This window comes from Lampris incognitus, chromosome 14, assembly GCF_029633865.1.
Source record: "Lampris incognitus isolate fLamInc1 chromosome 14, fLamInc1.hap2, whole genome shotgun sequence".
NCBI classification, from domain to species: Eukaryota; Metazoa; Chordata; class Actinopteri; order Lampriformes; family Lampridae; genus Lampris; species Lampris incognitus.
The window spans coordinates 29,846,901-29,865,640 of NC_079224.1; the positions used below are offsets into that span (position 1 = coordinate 29,846,901).

At 44.6% G+C, this 18,740-nt stretch overlaps 1 protein-coding gene across 1 annotated transcript in view; it reads right to left on the reverse strand.

The window, feature by feature from the left end:
- Positions 1 to 233: 233 nt before the first annotated feature.
- The window catches only part of LOC130123944 (receptor-type tyrosine-protein phosphatase N2-like), a 269,323-nt gene continuing 250,816 nt past the window's right edge, over positions 234 to 18,740 (reverse strand). The window contains exons 20-23 of the mRNA XM_056293277.1: positions 18,358 to 18,411; positions 14,146 to 14,210; positions 8,827 to 8,900; positions 234 to 344 (exon numbers count right to left, since the gene is read on the reverse strand). Coding sequence (XP_056149252.1) covers positions 273 to 344; positions 8,827 to 8,900; positions 14,146 to 14,210; positions 18,358 to 18,411 — 265 coding nt within the window. The 3' untranslated portion in view covers positions 234 to 272. The remainder of the gene's footprint in view (positions 345 to 8,826; positions 8,901 to 14,145; positions 14,211 to 18,357; positions 18,412 to 18,740) is intronic.

An 18,740-nucleotide genomic window follows, 5' to 3' on the forward strand; every position in this document is an offset into this window, starting at 1 on the left:
AGAGATGGATGAGTGGACAGGAGGGAGGAGGAGGCAAGAGGAGGGAAGAAATAATACAGAGAGAGAGAGAGAGAGAGAGAGAGAGAGAGAGAGAGAGAGAGAGAGAGAGAGAGAGAGAGAGAGAATGCATCTCAATAGCTGATGAAGTAGGAGACCAAGAGAGAGAGGCAGAAGACAGAAGGAGGGTGGAGAGAGGAACCGGGTGAGGGAAGGCAGCGATGCACGAGAGGAGGGGAGGAGGAGGTCCCTCGGGGCAGGTGCGCGTTTCCACCTCACTGTGGGAGAGCTTTGAGTATGGCGTTCACCTCTTCTGCGACAGCGGTCAATGCAAACTCAAACTGATCCTGTTGGTGAGGAGAGAGACAGCCAGGTGGACAGACAGACAGACAGACAGACAGACAGACAGGAGAGAAGGGAAAGAAGTGAAGAGAGAACATATTAAGCAGTGAAACGCCACAAAAAAGTCCTGGAACACAACTCTGAACATTGAACACACAGATTGGCTGAATCGTTGGTTTAAACCTCTTAGCAGTTGTTTTCATGCCTGAATCCAGTATCGACTGTAATAATCTAAAATACAGAGCAGTGATCTCTGACTGTATGTAACCCCGGCCAGAGAATATGCAGGCTTTCATTCCTGTCAGACACCACACCAGCTGATCTCACCGACACGCACACCTCCAACCAGAGTGGGGGGACCAGCCGCCGTTTGAGTATTTGGCTAGAATGAAAAGCTGCACACATGTGGCTCTTGATAGCACATGAATGCAGACCAGTACACCAGAAGACGATGCCCGTAACACAGTGGTACTCCACTGAGTGCCACAGAGAGCCATGTTTTCGTAACAAGCCAACACCATGCCATATGATTTCCCTAATAGCACACCTTCAACTCGACAGGGAAAGATTAATTTGTGGAATCAGCGGGTATTGTATTTGGCTGTTAATGAAAACCTGCATACAAAGGTCCCACGGCACAAGATTGAGTACCTCTGCTTAAGTGAGTGTTCTGCAGAGCAAGCGGGAAGTTACCAACTATCTTCAAAAAAGAAAAATATGACTGTTTGATTTGATTTTGTGCTACTGACCCGCTGTGTAAGCAAATTTTCATATTTCGAGATTTGCCAATTTCATTTTCGAACAGAGCGCCCTTTTGATGGCAGAGAGACCGGCAGGGACGAAGATTAGCAACTTGTACAAAATCAATACGGAGTGGGTTACAAGGAAGGATGATGTGTACTGAAAAGAGTTTGTTTCTTTTTTTCCCCCTTTTTCTCCCCACTTGTATACGGCCAATTACCTCGCTCTTCCGAGCCGTTCCAGTCACTGCTCCACCCCCTCTGCCGAGCTGGGGAGGGCTGCAGACTACCACATGCCTCCTCCGATACATGTGGAGTCACCAGCCGCTTCTTTTCACCTGACAGTGAGGAGTTTCACCAGGTCGTAGCACGTGGGAGGATCCCGCTATTCCCCCCTCCGCCCTTAACAGGTGCTGCAACCGACTAGAGGAGGCGCTAGTGCAGCGACCAGGACACATACCCACATCCAGCATCCCACCCACAGACATGGCCAATTGTGTCTGTAGGGACACCCGACCAAGCCAGAGGTAACACGGGGATTTGAACCAGTGATCCCTGTGTTGGTAGGCAATAGAGCAGACCACCATGCCACCCAGACGCTGTTTTAGTTTCTAAGTGACAACTGCTCTTAAAAAATGATGGATGCTGCAAAACTCAAATTTCCAACACAGACCAAATCATCAGTCATCATTTTAAAGACTGTTGTAAAGACTCGATTTGTTATGTTGAGATAATGAACAATAAAAATTTAGGTTGTATATTTTTTTTCTCCTCTGGATTGGGTTTAAAGAACTCTGTGGTCATATTTTCTCACCAAATTGCGGCCCATCTGCGCAGGCTCAGTCGACCGCTGCAGTATCCCACAGTATTATAGAAACAGGCAGCCCACATAAATCTACATTCATATTTTATTTGACATACTTCATCAATCTTCGAAAGGAGGAAATTGTTTTTCGTGGTTACGTTGCACAGGGGTCAGCCAAAGAGTGCAGGGCCTCTGGAGCAACGTAGGTAGGGGGCCGCACCTTGCTGAAACTCGGGGAATAAAATCCGGGCGGAGACATGGCTGCTGGCACGGATGAAACGCCTCTAGTGTGAAAACTGAAATGCTGCTGATCTTTCATTTAACTCGCGGTCCAGGCATTTGGATGGTGAGGTTCTGGTGTTAACAGATCTCCCAAGTATGTTGCGTGGTTGACTTTGTCTCGCCGCTTTAGCTCCACCAGCATCCAACAGGGGCAGCGTGGCTCAGACCCTGATGTGCTTTGACGATCCCAAGTCACCAAGTGTCTACGCTCTTTCTACACACCTCTATTTCCAAAGTTAAGGATGCTCCACACCTTAATTCTTGCTGACTGGATTTGAAGGTTGTGGCCTTTGTCAAATTTGACGTGATTTGATAGTGGCAGGAAAATATGACTGCCACCCCCCCCTTTTTTTTTCTCCCAAGTGTATTTGGCCAATTACTCTACTCTTCCGAGTCGTCCCTGTCGCTCCACCCCCTCTGCTGATCCGGGGAGGGCTGCAGACTACCACATGCCTCCTCTGATACATGTGGAGTCGCTAGCCGCTTATTTTCACCTGGCAGTGAGGAGTTTCACCAGGGGGATGCAGCACGTGGGAGGATCACGCTATTCCCCCCAGTTCCCCCTCCCCCCCGAACAGGTGCCTCGACAAACCAGAGGAGGCGCTAGTGCAGTTGCCAGGACACATACCCACATCCAGCTTCCCACCCACAGACGCGGCTAATTGTGTCTGTAGGGATGTCCGACCAAGCCAGAGGTAACACTGGGATTGAATCAGCGATCCCTGTATTGGTAGGCAACGGAATAGACCGCCATGCTACCCGGACGCCCCAATATGACTGCCATTTACGGCATACCTTCGTACAGCCGAACATTATCCTTCACTGTAGCAAACACCACAATGTGAGAAATGACAGCAGGTGTACAGCCACATACAGTAGAATATCTGTCGTTTCAGTCAGACAGACACGTAGTGGTGACCTGACCGATGACCTGATGACATGACTGGACCCCTCCAGTCTTTGTTACCTTAACCTGAATGTTAACCTTAAGGATGTTGGTATATATCGCGCTTTCAGAGTAACCAGTCATCACATCTAGAAGCCCTTTTCGTAAAGCCGCACTTCAGTCACATACCACTCCCACACAACACAACACAACACGTTTTCTTAGGACTATAATCACTTTATGTAATGGATTTAGTCCAAAATTGCATATTTGCTGTTTTTTTGACATATTGGTCCCGGAGCACAACCAGGAACAACTGCCACGGTGGTCACGTGAGACAAACAACACGATGCTCTGGGGGTGTGTGCTTGTACCATGAAGGTGTGTGTGTGTGTGTGTGTGGGGGGGGGGAAGGGGTTGAGTCAGGTGGTTAGGCTGAGCAACTGCTCATTTGTGTGTGTGTGTGTTATCCATGTGTTATCATTTCTGCACTCACAATTATCGATACTCAGTTTACTAACAACTTCCCAAAACTTGAACCAATTCCAAATATTATCAACAGACACCACGTTTACAAAATAAAATAACTACAGAACAAAAACAACGGATTTAATTTCAGCCACAGTATGCTTGAACACCATACGCTTTGAATGCATACGTAGAGACTATAAACAATGTGATTATGTTGTTTCCTATCACTCACTTCTCACTTGTGTGAAAACAAACACTAATTTAAACAATTCCTTGTGCTGACTGAGCAGTATATGCATTTTGGTTGGTGTTGGATAAAAAAACAAAAACAAACAATAACAGACATTTAGACATGTGGTTGACCTCTCTGACCGGATCTGGACAAAGTCTCCTAGTTCACATTCCTTCTCAAAGGATGCTCAGATTCACCTCCGTTTGTGGTCGGCGTACGGAGAACACAAGCAGGAGCATCACTGACCACTGGGCAGGCCCTTTAAAGATCTAGTTCACCTGTTTTGCTCTATCGTCTACCCACGACGTTTACTCAGCTCACAACATGAGACAAACCAATTATTCCCCTCCAGCTTTCATCCAAACCCAACTCTAGGTGGAGCAGTTTAAACGGTATAAACTATGCAGGGCCTGTGGCGCATAGCCGGCCGACCAGCGGGGGAATCGATGTCTAAAGGACTGGGAGAGAGAGAGCGCCATGACAGCGGCAGGTTCAGGATACATGGTTTAATAAAGCCAGGATCGATACCGCGGATGTTTTACATGCACCCCGGCTTTTCTTTCTAATTATGTTCACAGATCATTCTGTAATTGAAGTTTCCAGATGGCTCAACGTGGCCATGCGAGTGGCGACGACAGGGAAGAAGTCTGCTTCTCGGGGCAAAGCTCTGAGGTGGATGTAAGCCTCTGGAGGATGCACTCTTCTGTCCGTTTAGGTGTGTGACCTGAGGACGAGTGTGTGGCAGAGACAGATTCATGTCTTTGAGGTTTATGTGCTCACGGTGGACTAAAACATCTCAACAGTTCATGTAACTCATGTTTACTGTGTTTGGATGTTCATATGTGCGTGTGTGTGATTATAGGACATGTTTTGACTGAGATTTTCATTGGGAGTGATGAAGAAGGACAGGATTAGGAATGATTATATTAGAGGGACAGCTCAGGTTGGACGGTTTGGAGACAAAGCAAGAGAGGCAAGATTGAGATGGCTTGGACATGTGTGGAGGAGAGATTCTGGTTATATTGGGAGAAGGATGCTGAATATGGAGCTGCCAGGGAAGAGGAAAAGAGGAAGGCCAAAGAGGAGGTTTATGGATGTGGTGAGAGAGGACATGCAGGTGGCTGGTGTGAAAGAACAAGATGCAGAGGACAGGAAGAAATGGAAAAGGATGATCCGCTGTGGCAACCCCTAACGGGAGCAGTCAAAAGTAGTAGTAGTAGTAGGAGTAGTGGTGGTGGTAGTAGTAGTAGTAGTAATGGTAGTAGTAAGTAGTTGTGGTAATAGTACTAGTAATAGTAGTAGTAGTATTAGTGGCAGTAGTAGTAGTGGTAGTATTAGTTGTAGTAGTATTAGTAGTATTAATAGCATTAGTAGTGGTAGCAGCTGTACTTGTAGTAGTGGTAGTAGTAGTTGACTTGACTTGTAGTGGTAGTAGTAGTAGTGGTAGTGGTAGTATTAGTTGTAGTAGTCATAGTAGTGGTGGTAGTAGTAGTAGTAGTAGTAGGTACATGTTTGTGTGTGAATGTGTGCATGTGTAGTAGTAGTAGTAGTAGCAGTAATAGCAGCAGCAGTGGTAGTAGTAGTAGTATTAGTAGCTTGTAGGTACATGTTTGTGTGTGAATGTGTGGTAGTAGTAGTAGCAGCAGCAGCAGCAGTGGTAGTAGTAGTAGTATTAGTAGCTTGTAGATACATGTTTGTGTGTGAATGTGTGCATGTGGTAATATGAGTATAGTTCTTTTTCAAAGGGTATACGAGCCCCATCTTCAAAAATAAATCATTAGAAGAAGTTCATTTTTCAGTACCTATGATATATGGAGGATCCAGTCAGGACAGCGTTAGGTTATCGAAACAGGTCTATTGTTTTCCACATACTATACAAACGTCACATTTATTCTTCTTGTCTTGACTGTCTGTCTTCTTGTCTGTCAAATGAAGGTGTAAAAGCATGTATGAACTAGTCTATGAAACAAGGACTTTCTGCACAGTGGTGCACAACAGTGGCGACCCCCCCCCATACTATAACTCCAGTTAAATTAAATGTTAGACTTTAATACTGCTTTGATATTGCCTACAATAAAATAAAAGACCAATTCCAATATTAGCATTAACATAAAAATGAAAAATAAAAAAGCTGTATAACCAGGATATAGATTTTACAGATTCCTCAGAAACTCCAATGTTTTGACGACCTCTTAAAGAGAATCAAAGTGTTAAAGCCTGTATTTATGAGTACTGAAGCACCGTGTAATACAGTTGGGGCTTTTCCCCCACTGATCAGTCCTCTGCTGCACTGCTTTATACTTGTTCTGAAATGTAAAATAAGGGATGGTATCTTGAAATAAGAGCAAATCATTCAATGCAACTCAACAAATGTTCACTATTTCAACAAGTTCTTAAATAAATCCAACAGAGCAAACAAGCAGTATGTCCTCACCCAATTAGCCGAATGTGCTACTTGCTTGAAAATAAGACAGTAAGACTTATGAGTTTTAATGACCTGATGAGATCAATTGTCATAGAATTGTAATGTGCAGATCAATCTGCTTATCATGTACCATCCAAACAAAACAGTTTGAAAGCGTTGGTGTACAAAAAAAGTGAATAAGTAATAAAAGGTTTATTAGCCTGACCTGAAGTTAACTTCTGCTGTAAGCAGAAAAGAAAATCATACGTTTTGATGACATAATGCTAACTCGTTCTATGTGCAGAGAACCACTTTTGCCACAAATAAAGCTTGAATTACATAATAATAACCAAAAGGCAACGATACTCTATCTATAATTAAAATTCCTTAGGAGTCATTTTGTCCGTCGTAGCTAAGATGGCTGCCACACAACTTTTCATTCAGTTATGCAGGGGAGTGGCGTTAGCTCAGAATATCATTCTCCCTTCCAATTCAATGTATATATTCCTCTGTGATGTGGGCACACCTGAACAAAATCCCTCTTCAATTACTTTTCAACTACCAACTGAATCAATCAATCTTTCACTGGGTAATGAGTCCACAAATCTGCTAATCCCTTCCATCGTTCAATACGGGCAATACTGAAGCAAAAGTCGGCAAGTCACTGCAAGAGATTGAAGCCTTAATATGTATGTGAGGTGGGTAAAGGAACTGATCTGGACCGGGAAGCTCATGAACTCAATTACCATCACAGCCAGTGTTCCCATCCCTGTTGATGTGCCATTGAGAAAGGCACTGCCCCCCCCCTGCAACTCCAAAGTTACTGCTTCCTGGCTGACCCCTGACTTCCATGTGTAGAAACATGCGCCTAATAACTGTAGATATGTAGCGACTGAAAAACTGTAGAAAAACATTTCCTTAGGATGTTACTTTCCATCTCTAATACATGTTTGTCTCTCCAGTTGCATGAAGAGAGAATAGGATTTAAAATACTGGCTCACCATAGCACAACAAAGAATGTCATCTTAGCAAATCACTTAACACTGAAGTTAAATGAGTGCACATTTTATGAGTATGAACAATTCTACACATTCAAAGGTTGAATCGGTTCATCTGGATACATCGTGTATTGAAAGATGCATTTCATCACTCAAATAAATGACCTCTTCAGTCTAAACTGACTGCAGGTATCCCCACCCTTATAAACAATACAGTGGCATAACGACCGAAACCATCGACCAGTTTCATATGCAAATATGGGCGTGACCATTAACTAGAGTTTCAAAGGCCATGTGTACTATTCACAGAGGATTTTTGCAATCTCAGCATTGTAAGATGGTGACAGATGTACTCTTAGCCCCCCCCCCCCGGTTAAGGGGTGGTTGTTCCCTCTTCACATAGGTGGCCTCTTTGACTACCCGTTCAAACCATCATTCCTTCCTATCAAGGATGTGCACATCCTCATCCCCGAAAGAGTGGCCACTGGCCTGTAGACTGCGGAGTGGCCACTGGCCTGTAGATGGGTGTAGACTGCGGAGTCCTGGCCTGACGTGTTAGCTCTTCTGTGTTGTGTCATTCTCTTGGGCAGCATCTGTTTAGTTTCCCCAATATACAAGTCACGGCAATCCTCCTGGCAATTTAACAGCGTACACTGTATTGGTCTGTTTGTGCGGGGGGGGGGGGGCTGTGACGGACTGGCGGCCTGTCCAGGGTGTCTCCCCGCTAGCCGCCCGATTACTGCTGGGATAGGCTTCAGCATCCCCACGACCCTGAGAGCAGGACAAGCGGTTTGGATAATGGATGGATGGATGGATGTGCTGGGGGACCCGATCCTTGGGGTGGACCAACTTCTGGCGCAGCGTGTTTTGGGGTTTGAAAGCAACTGAGACGCGGTGTTTTGAAAATTCGTGTCTCAGCTTTTCCGACACTCCCGCCACATCTGTCGCCATCTGTGATTGTAACTATTCCCCAATCCTCTGTAAATAGTACATAGTGCGATCGGAACTCTAGTTAATGGTCACACCCATATTTGCATATGAAACTGGTCGATGGTTTCGGTCGTTATGCCACTGTATTGTTTATAAGGGTGGGGATACCTGCAGTCAGTTGAGACTGAAGAGGTCAATTAGATGAGTGATGAAACGTATCTGTCAATAAACGTTGTGTCCAGATGAACCGATTCGCCCTTCTCTGATTTTCTTACCTGGATTATTGAGCATGCATCAAGACAATCCTACACCTTTGTTTTAGGACAATTTCTTACAGTGCAGCTCCCAAACCATCCATCGTCTCTCGGTCACAAAGCAAACAAAAGGTCTCTATTTAGGCACACACACACCCAGACCCACACCCACACACGCACACCCACACACCCACACACTTGTACGTCTATGAGGATACCTCATTGACTACATTCATCCCCTAGCACTTAACCCTAACTTAACCATCAGAACTACACGCCTAACCATAATCCAATCCTAATCCTAACTTTAACTCTGAACCCAGGTCCTAACCCTAAAATAGACAAAGAAGTGAGGACTCACCAAAATGTTCTCACTTTGTAAACATGTCCTCTCTGAGGGTTAAAAACTCAACTTGGTCCTCACAAAGACAGAAGTACAAGAACACAGAGAGGTTCCCCGTGGAGAAACCAGGGGTGCACAGTACCTTGGTTTGAACCATCCCTGGTCTCTGGTCCCTCAGGTGCTCCAACGTGGCTGCTATATCAATCTCCTTGGCACCTGTCAAACACAAACACACACACACACACACACACACACACACACACACACACACACACACACACACACACACACACACACACACACACATCTGTAAATAAATGGCTGTCTCTCAGATTCTGTAGATATGTCCACAGGCTCCTCCACAAGGATGCGTCCTTTCGCCCTTACTTTTCATTATGTACACTGATGGATGCAGGAGCACTCAGGAGGGCAGCGATTTGGTCAAATGTTGTGATGACACTGCATCACCGACCCTCCTCAAAGGTCCAGTCTGTCCACGGGAAAGCTCTCATCGATTTTATTCTTGGTGTGATAACTTCTTGGACTTAAATGTTTCTAAAACTAAGGAACTGATTTTTTTCCCCTGCCTTTTCTCCCCAGTTGTATCCGGCCAATTGCCCCACTCTTCCGAGTCGTCCCGGTCGCTGCTCCACCCCCTCTGCCGATCCGGGGAGGGCTGCAGACTACCACATGCCTCCTCCAATACATGTGGAGTCGCCAGCCGCTTCTTTTCACCTGACAGTGAGGAGTTTCGCCAGGGGAATGTAGCACATGGGAGGATCACGCTATTCTCCCGAGCTCCCCCTCCGCTCGAATGACCAGAGCAGGCGCTAGTGCAGCGACCAGGACACATACCCACATCCGGCTTCCCACTCGCAGACATGGCCAATTGTGTCTGTAGGGACGCCTGACCAAGCCGGAGGTAACACGGGGGATTTGAACCGGCGATCCCTGTGTTGGTAGGCAACAGACTAGACTGCTACACTACCCGGACGGCCCTGATTATTGATTTGAGATGTAACAGAGATGCAGCCAACGAGTGCATCATACATAATGAAAGTGTTGAAACAGTTACATCATACAATCTGGGCGCTATAATCGATGATCACCTTAAATTTGATGTTAGCGCCGAGGCTATTGTGAAGCGGGGCCAACACAGAATTCCCCTTCTCCACAAACTAAATTCCTTTTCTGTCAGTCACGTCATCCTCTGTCGCTTCTATCAATCTTTTATTGCGAGTCTTCTGAGTTTTTCATTGATGCGCTGCTTTCAGCGCCTCACGGTGAAAGACAGAAACAGCATCGTTAAAATCCAATCCAAGATCACCGGCGTGAAACAAAGAGATCTGGATTCTTCTCACAACCGACAAATCCTCCACAAAGTACCGTGGCTTCTTCTGGACAACTTCCTGCAAGGGAACGTTCTCTGTTGCCGCCAGGGCGCCGTCATGTTTTGGCTGCTTGTAAACACAACCGTTATTGTAAGTCACTCACTCCATAGAGTTTTTTTTAATATCTGATCGTTTTATTGTGTTTACTCTTGTACTATTTATTGTGTTTAACTAGCCTATCAATCTGATTAATTACTTATATACCTAATAGATTCCACATTATTCCACATTTAGCTCCCTGGAGTGTTATTTTTTTTATTGTTTGTGTTGTTTGTTTATTTGTATGTTACTGTTTTGTGTGCAACAAGCTGCTCCAAACAAATTGCCCCTCGAGGGATTAATAAAGTTGTTTGTATTGTATTGTACACATGCACGCGTGCACACACACACACACACACACACACACACACACACACACACACACACACACACACGGTGTTGGAGTGTGTTCAAAGGGAAAGCGAGATAATCCAGCTAACATCTGCCAATCTGGGTGTTTTATAAAGACTCCCTTTGGAGCAGCAAAGCCAGTAAACATGATTACATTCATCCTCTTTGCCGACAAACCTTAACACATGTACTTGTGCCCATAGACACAGGCACAAACACACATTTACACAGATACACCAACAAACAGGCACTCACACACAAACGTGGACAGAGTCACAAAAACGTACATGAACACACAAACTGCAAATAACACTATACAAAACAGCAAGGTGTGTTTTTGTGTACAGGAAACAAAGAAATAAGCTAAAAAAAACTGTTGGAGAGGGACCCGTGAAAAACAGATCATCTGAAATCACAGCTCCACATGGTAGAGGACATGTTAGAAGACATCTTTAAACATGAGGAAGAGCTTTTTTTTGGGTCCTCCTAGTTGCCTTTGAATATACCCCAGACTCAAAAGAGGAGGGCTGGGGGGAGGGGGGGATCTCTGCACAGTTCGCATGCCATGCAGCCAATCAGTGCCCAGAATAGCAACTTACACACACACACACACACGGCAGGTAATGACCATGCACTTGCCAATATCTGGCAGTACTGAGTGATTCGCAACAGGGTGGGTAATTACCCCCAATGCACGTTTTCAATCTTCAATCTGTGCCTGTAAAGGCAGCCTACCGTGCTACACCTTGTCAGGTGACTGACCGTCCTCTGGAGGTCTGTCTCTTCTCTGGTGACACAGTTAAGCTAGCTGAGCATTCAAAGTGGCTGGTGAATTTTGGGATACACCGGCTTCAGATCAAAAAAAAAAAAAAAAAAGAAAAGAAAAATTCTTGTCACAAAATATGCGGGCAATTGGTTCCCTGTGCAAAACCTCGGCCCGGTGCCTGCTAACTCCTCAGAACTTGGCCTTGTTGGCAGTCGGGTCCATCGCGCAATCCCTATCCCTCCCCCACGGGCTAAAACTTGGCTGTGATCACAAAGACCACAGCGGCTACCTGGATCTCAAACTAATTGGGGTCTCGGGGTCTGAAATCAGCCCTGGTAGCTTTGAATGGCCGCTTTCTTAGGGGATGGGTGGGGGGGCAGTGGTGGTTTGGAGGGAGAGAGGGAGAGAGAGAGAACTAAAGAAAGGGAGAGCAGGAGGGAAATAGAGAGGAGAGAAGAGTGGGGGACAGAAGACAGAGAGAAAGAGAGGGAGAGTGTGTCAGATGGGGTAGAGCAAAATGAAGTAAAAGAGACATCTTAGAAACGAAGGGGGTGTGATAATTTACTGCTCGGGGAGAATAAAAGAGAAGAAAATAGATAAAATTTGTTTTCCTCGCACTCTTCTCCTGCCTCTGCACATTTGGGAAGAACCCAGAAGCGCCGGCTCCTTCTCTCTTCAATGTTCTGACACGTCCCAACACTTTCTTCACTGCCCGCATGAAGATGGCGAAGAAAATGAACGGAGAACCGCTCATTTACGTCACTCTCTCGCTCCATTTAACAGGTTTTGTGCATGCATGTGTTTTGTGTGTGTGTGTGCATGTGTGTGTGTGTGAATGTATCCCCCCCCCAACAGTTTTACTCAGAAACACAACAGATTCCACTCCAGCCAGGAGAGCTGCGGAGTCCAACACGCCACACAACTCACTCCGTCGCTTTCTTTCTTCCATTTATTTATTTATTTATTTATTTTTGAGGACTTAACAAGCCCAGGGCTATTGTGCACATTCTGATAAACCTCCTAACGGATGAAAAGTATGAAGGAAAAAAAAAACAGGGAGAGAGCGAGAGATTGCATTATTCCATGCAAGACCCGCACTTCAAGGCGAAAGACTGTGTGTGTGTGTGTGTGTGTGTGTGTGTGTGGTGGTGGGGGGGGGGCAGACAGAAAGAGAGTATAACAACCAGCTTCATTTTAAGCCTGCCTCCTTGCCAGGCTCTCTCCCTTCAAGGAGAGAGAGAGAGACAAGAGAGAAAGAGAGAGAGAGTGAGAGAGCGAGAGAATGAGACAGTGGGGTTAAAGGTTGAGGAGGAGGCAATGTGGGGTGAGAGCACTGGGAGAGAGAGACTGAGTGAGAAAAACGGCAGGCTCTTGAAAGAACAAGACCGGGCAACAGCAGCTGGACCTGGGAAATAGGGAGCGTTGAAAAGCTCCCCTGCGCTCAATGTGTTTCATCTGATTCTTAAGCTGAATGGGTGTGTGTGTGTGTGTGTGTGTGAGGGGTGGGGGTGGGGTGTCAAAGAGGGGAGGAGAGGGGGGACAGCAAGGAATAAGAAGGGTTCTGCACAGAAAGTGAGAAAAAAAATTTGTAAGACAGCCCTTGTAGGCTGCTGGCCCAATTTGTGGAAATTGCTTTCCATTTGAACGTCTGTGGCCACACAAAAATAAGTGAAATAGTCCTGAGTTCATGCCTTGATAATTGCATACAATCTTCTTGTCATGTGGCTATATACCGAGGGGGGAGCTTCATTAATTCACCCTAGGTTAATTTCAAAGGTCTCATTAGAAAAAAAAACCCCATCACAAAACATTGTGTCGCCATCTCCCGTCCCTCGAATTACCTCTGGCTTTGGCATACACACTAACAATGACGGGGGCTGTGTGGGGTTAATGTTCAGTGAATGTTTTGTAATCAACAAATCATTATTTTCCCTGAAAACCAAAATTAGCAGCCGAGTCATGTCTCTGTGTTGTTCGGACGGGATACTCAAACTACTAAAACATGCTTTGGCAACATTTCTTAATGTTTGGCAGTTGTGCCAAGAGGTCATCTTATAGGGACCATGACTTGTATCAGACAGACAGATAGAGAGACAGACAGATCAGGCAGACAGATCAGACAGACAGATAGATAAGACAGATAGATCAGACAGACAAAGACACACAGACGGATAGATCAGACAGATAGATCAGACAGACAGACAGACTGACAGATAGACCAGACAGACAGATCAGACAGACAAAGACACACAGACAGATAGATCAGACAGACAGATAGACAGACAGACAGACAGACAGACAGACAGACAGACAGACAGATAGATAGAGAGACAGATGGATCAGACAGACAGACAGATCAGACAGACAAAGACACACAGACGGATAGATCAGACAGATAGATCAGACAGACAGACAGATAGATAGACCAGACAGACAGATCAGACAGACAAAGACACACAGACAGATAGATCAGACAGATAGATCAGACAGACAGGGAGACAGACAGATAGATCAGACAGACAGACAGATAGATAGATAGACCAGACAGACAGATCAGACAGACAAAGACACACAGACAGATAGATCAGACAGACAGGGAGACAGACAGATAGATCAGACAGACAGATAGATAAGACAGATAGATCAGACAAACAGACAGACAGACAGACAGACAGACAGATAGATAGATCAGACAGATAGATCAGACAGACAGACAGACAGACAGACAGACAGAGACAGATCAGCCAGACAGACAGACAGATCAGACAGACAGAAAGATCAGACAGATCAGACAGACAGAGCACTCTCTCTTACAGTCAGTTTTCAGACACTTGACCAAGTGGGAAGCATGTTGCCATGGTAACAGCTCTACACAGACAGACAGAGGGAGGAAGGAGGGAAAGGCGATGCCTACCTTTAGCCATCTTGTTGAGGACCATGTCAATCAGGATGTAGGTCCCACTTCTGCCCGCGCCATCACTGGGTGAGAGACACAGACCGGCAGATAGAGAGAGAGAAAGATGGAGGAAAAGGAAAAAGATACAGAGAGAAAGGGTGAGAAAAAAAAGAGAGATGGGGTGAGACGGAGAGTGGGACAAAGTGACAGAGACAGTCATAGAAAGTAGAAGAGTAAGGGAAACAGAAAGGAAGGAGGGAGAGAGGAGAACATTAGTGCTATGAATAGAATGACAAGGACAGACGTTAACTAGTTGCAAATCGTCTTTAACTATTTCTCTCCTCCTGCACTTCACACCATCACAGCCCTGAACACTCTACGCAGGCCACCCTTTTACATTAAATGTGTATTTGACAGTGCATCAATTTGATGGGATGATGAAAGCTGACAAGATTCCCACAGAGAAGTGAAAAAACACACACACACACACACACACACACACACACCAGGATATTAGCAGCATAGACACTAACTGTCCTGTAATATGACTGTGACTGGTTCGATTGCAGCCACTGCGGTTTGTCCTATTTTAATATTCCTGAAAATGTCGCCGATCCCCAAACTGCTCCCCCTCTCTCTGCATGTTGTTGTGGATAGAGGTAAAACCCCAGAAATGTACTCTTCTTTTTTAGCCAGCCAGTAAACTAAATCTAATGTTGTGTGTGTGTGTGTGTGTGTGTGTGTGTGTGTGTGTGTGTGTGTGTGTGTGTGTGTGTGATTTTTTTCCCAACTTGCAACGGTCACAATCTCCGTGTTACTGAATGTTAAGGCTAAACAAAGAAGAATAACTGTCACATCTGTTATCTGTACCCCCCAAGAACACAGACTTGCGTCTATATTCCTTTTCTGCTGCCATAATTTTTTGGTGAAGTTGTTAAATTTCTGTGCCTCATCCCCCGAGGCTCATTTCTTATTCCCTTCTATATTTATGAACATATTATTGCTTTTTTTAGATTGATATTTGTGTGAGCCTGATGCGACTTGACTCAAGTGTTAAGCAGGTGACTTAGCAGTGAGGAAGATTTAATATGCGCGGGATATGATTGGCTAATGCTATTTCAAGGGGATAAACAACTTCAAAGGCATATAATTATGAAACAGAAAGGTTGGGGGGCTTTTTTTGGATGGAATTAAATAACATCAAAATGCGAACCCATCTCCCTAAAGTGGTTAAACTCTCTATGTTGTGTTTCGTCATTTATTTTTTTTAGACGAGGACAGAAACAATGCTTGTTCCCATTTGCCTAAAACCAAAAAGTTAAAACACTTACCAGAGAGATCGTGCAATAATTGCTCGGTGCTGTGTGTGTGTGTGTGTGATAAGCTCGTGGATTCTACTGTCTGATCTCAGTCATGGTGTGTGTGTGTGTGTGTGTGTGTGTGTGTGTGTGTGTGTGTGTGTGTGTGTGTTTTACGGCTGGTACAGTGTGATTAGATCTGATGTATCTGCACCTAGTCAGGACCATTATGTAGCAATCAAAGAAATGAAAGGGGATTTGTGTGTGTGTGTGTGTGTGTGTGTGTGTGTGCGTGTGTGTGTGCGTGTGTGTGTGTGCGTGTGTGTTGAGGCATTAACGAGAGAAAGAGAAGGAGGGGGAGAGAAAAAGAGTGATAAAGTGAGCGACGTTAAGGGAGAGGGAGAGGGACCGAAAGAGGGAGAGAGAGGAAGATGGAGAAGGGGGGAGAGAAAGTGGGAGGGGAAGGGAGAGAGATGACAGTGGAAGAGAGGAGAGAGTGAGAAAGAAGGAGAGGCAAAGAGAGAGAGAGAGAGAGCGAGAGACAAAGAGAGGTGAGAGGGGAATGAGGGAGAGGAAGAGAGACAGGAAGAAAAGAGAGGGAGAATAGAGAAAGAGAGGGGAAGAGGGAGAGGAAAAGGGAGGGTTAGAAGAGAGACAGGGAAGAGAGAGAGAGAGGGAGAGAGGGAGAGGGGGGGTAGGCTTCCCTTGTCGGTGCTGCATGTGGCTGACTGTTCCTCCAGGTTGTCACATCATTGCTCTGCTCTGTACAGCGAGAACCTCATAACTCAGTTTGATAACTACCGGAAGGCAGCTGGTTGGACAAGTTCATTTCAGCCTCCAGATTCAGTCCCCTTCATTAGAGCGCCGAGTTGTATAACGTCTAGATTACCATCACCCATATATATATATATATATACTCACTGGATTGGCTTTTCTCTGTGGTGATTTAATCCACTTCACTCACAACCTTTCTGGTTCAACAACAATCCAGTTGGTGATTATATTCCTTTTTGCATTTTGGTGAAATTCAGAGTGCTGCCAGTGAAATTTGGGGGTGGACCAGAAATTGCGGCTGGTGACCGAAAAGTTTAGCGAGCTAGTAGTAGTTTAGAAGTGTAGTAATGTACAGCTAGATGTCTTTATAAAGTATTAAATGATAGATGATTTCGCTGAGTGGTAGACAGATATAGCATCCATCTTTATACGTGCTGGGCTTTTAGTTTCGCTGCAATCGCCAAGATGTTGCTGCGAAGCATTTTGACAGATTTCTCCCTTAAATAACAATTTAATTACATCTCAGTGGTCCGAGCAACGTCCTGAGGGGACGAGGAGACGCAGACATGATTTCAGACACACACACGCAGACACACACACACACACACACGGTTTAAGGGACAGTTGCAGCCCTGTCTCTTCCTCTGTGCTCCTCTCCTCTCCCTCTGACAAACACACAGACAACTTTAAAGTGTCTCCAATTAAAAGTTACTCAGCTCTGTGGACAGTTTGTCAAGTCGAATTACGAGTTGTGGTTCATTTTTCTCCTGTTTAACAGGCTTGTCTTCCCAAAACCGATAAGTGACGACAAGAATGGATGAGAAAGTCAACTCGGAGCCAATAGGAGTGCCGACACTTGGCACCCAGCCATGTTCCATTTCTAATGAACACAGAACACCAACGCCGACACTTTCCCCTGAATTGTGTCTTGGTTAGTTCATTAATAATGTGACAGAGGGAACTTGTATATATGCCTTTATTGTATCTCTTACTGAAAAAAGTATTATCACATGTTTTGATGACTTCAAGCGCTACCTGCATACACAGACCTTTAAAACTTGGTTCTTAGTGCATACGACGACCCTTTATAATCAGAGATGATTGGGTCTAAGGGTGGATTACATTTCATTAAGGAACGGCTCTTTTTTTGCTCTGAAACAAGGTAGAGTCACTCAGCAGAGATAGCAACACAGCTTGAAAACTTGACCAGAGACATCTTGCAGGAAAAAAAAAAAAATTTCAATATTCTCTCTCTCTCTCAGTCTTAACCTATGCATCCACCCACCCACCCATCCATCCATCCATCCATATACGCACGTATGCTGCAGGGATAACACTCCACTAGCAGCTATAATACTGAGCAGTCTTCTGTGATTCTAAAATGCCAAAACTGTGTGGAAAAATGTCTACCAGTGATGTTACTGGTCAATAATCTGCGAACGTAAAAACTACAACCCTTACTTCCTGGTTTTCTGCTACTTCCAGTGGGCTACATGGAAATATTGCATGAGGAAATGTGAATAACAATGCTACATACAGCTGTTGTAGTGAACGCTTCGGAATGACAGACAGTCACAGATTGTCTTGCCGGTGACGGTGGAAGACACATTTCCACATAATTTCGGCCTTGCTTCAGAGACACACAGAGGACTTCAGGGTTATGTCTTCTAATGGCTATTCTTATGTCTTCTAATATATTGTATAATTATTCTACATTATTATATTGATATTCGTATATAATGATTTAATTAATTATATATTAATTAATTATGCGATTAATTATATAATATTCTTATGTCTTCTAATGGCGGGGTTATGGCTGCTAATGGATGGTTGTTTCTGAAGTGCTGAAAATTGTTTCCCTTTGAGTCTGTCTTCATTCTGATACCTGGTTAAGGGATTCCTGATCAACCTGCATTTCAGCTCAATGGAAAAAAGTATTGGGATGTAAAAAGATGGCCTATAGTTACATCTAAACCTACACTATTGATGGTTTTCAAAAAATCAAAAACAAAAACATATATATTTATATATGTATATGTATATATATGTATATACATAGTTCCATATAGAGTTCCAGTTTAGAACATTTTGATACAGAAAGTGTGTTACAAAGAAATGTATTACTATTACAAAACAACATTTTCAGCGTACTTGCCTGCAGTGGACTATGATAGGACACGAGCGTCCCCGGTAGCACTTGTTAACTTTTCTGTAAAAAACACAAAACAGAACAGAGTTTAGCATCCAGGGTAACAATAGCATACAGCATCACATCACACATTAGGGATCTCTTGTATAACACAGTTATACAAGCAGGACCTGCTAATCCCATCGTGAATCACACAGTGTGAGGAGATCAGGAAGCTTGCCGTTTCCTCTAAACTCATGGAGGAACATTTGCCATATGGTGGATGTATTCATTAAAAAAAAATCCTTGTGTGTTTCCATAAGCTGTGGTTAAAATTTCTCCTGATGAGTGACACATTCTTTCAAGCTCCTTGCATCACTCATCAAAGAGCATGGCAAACAGTCCACCTA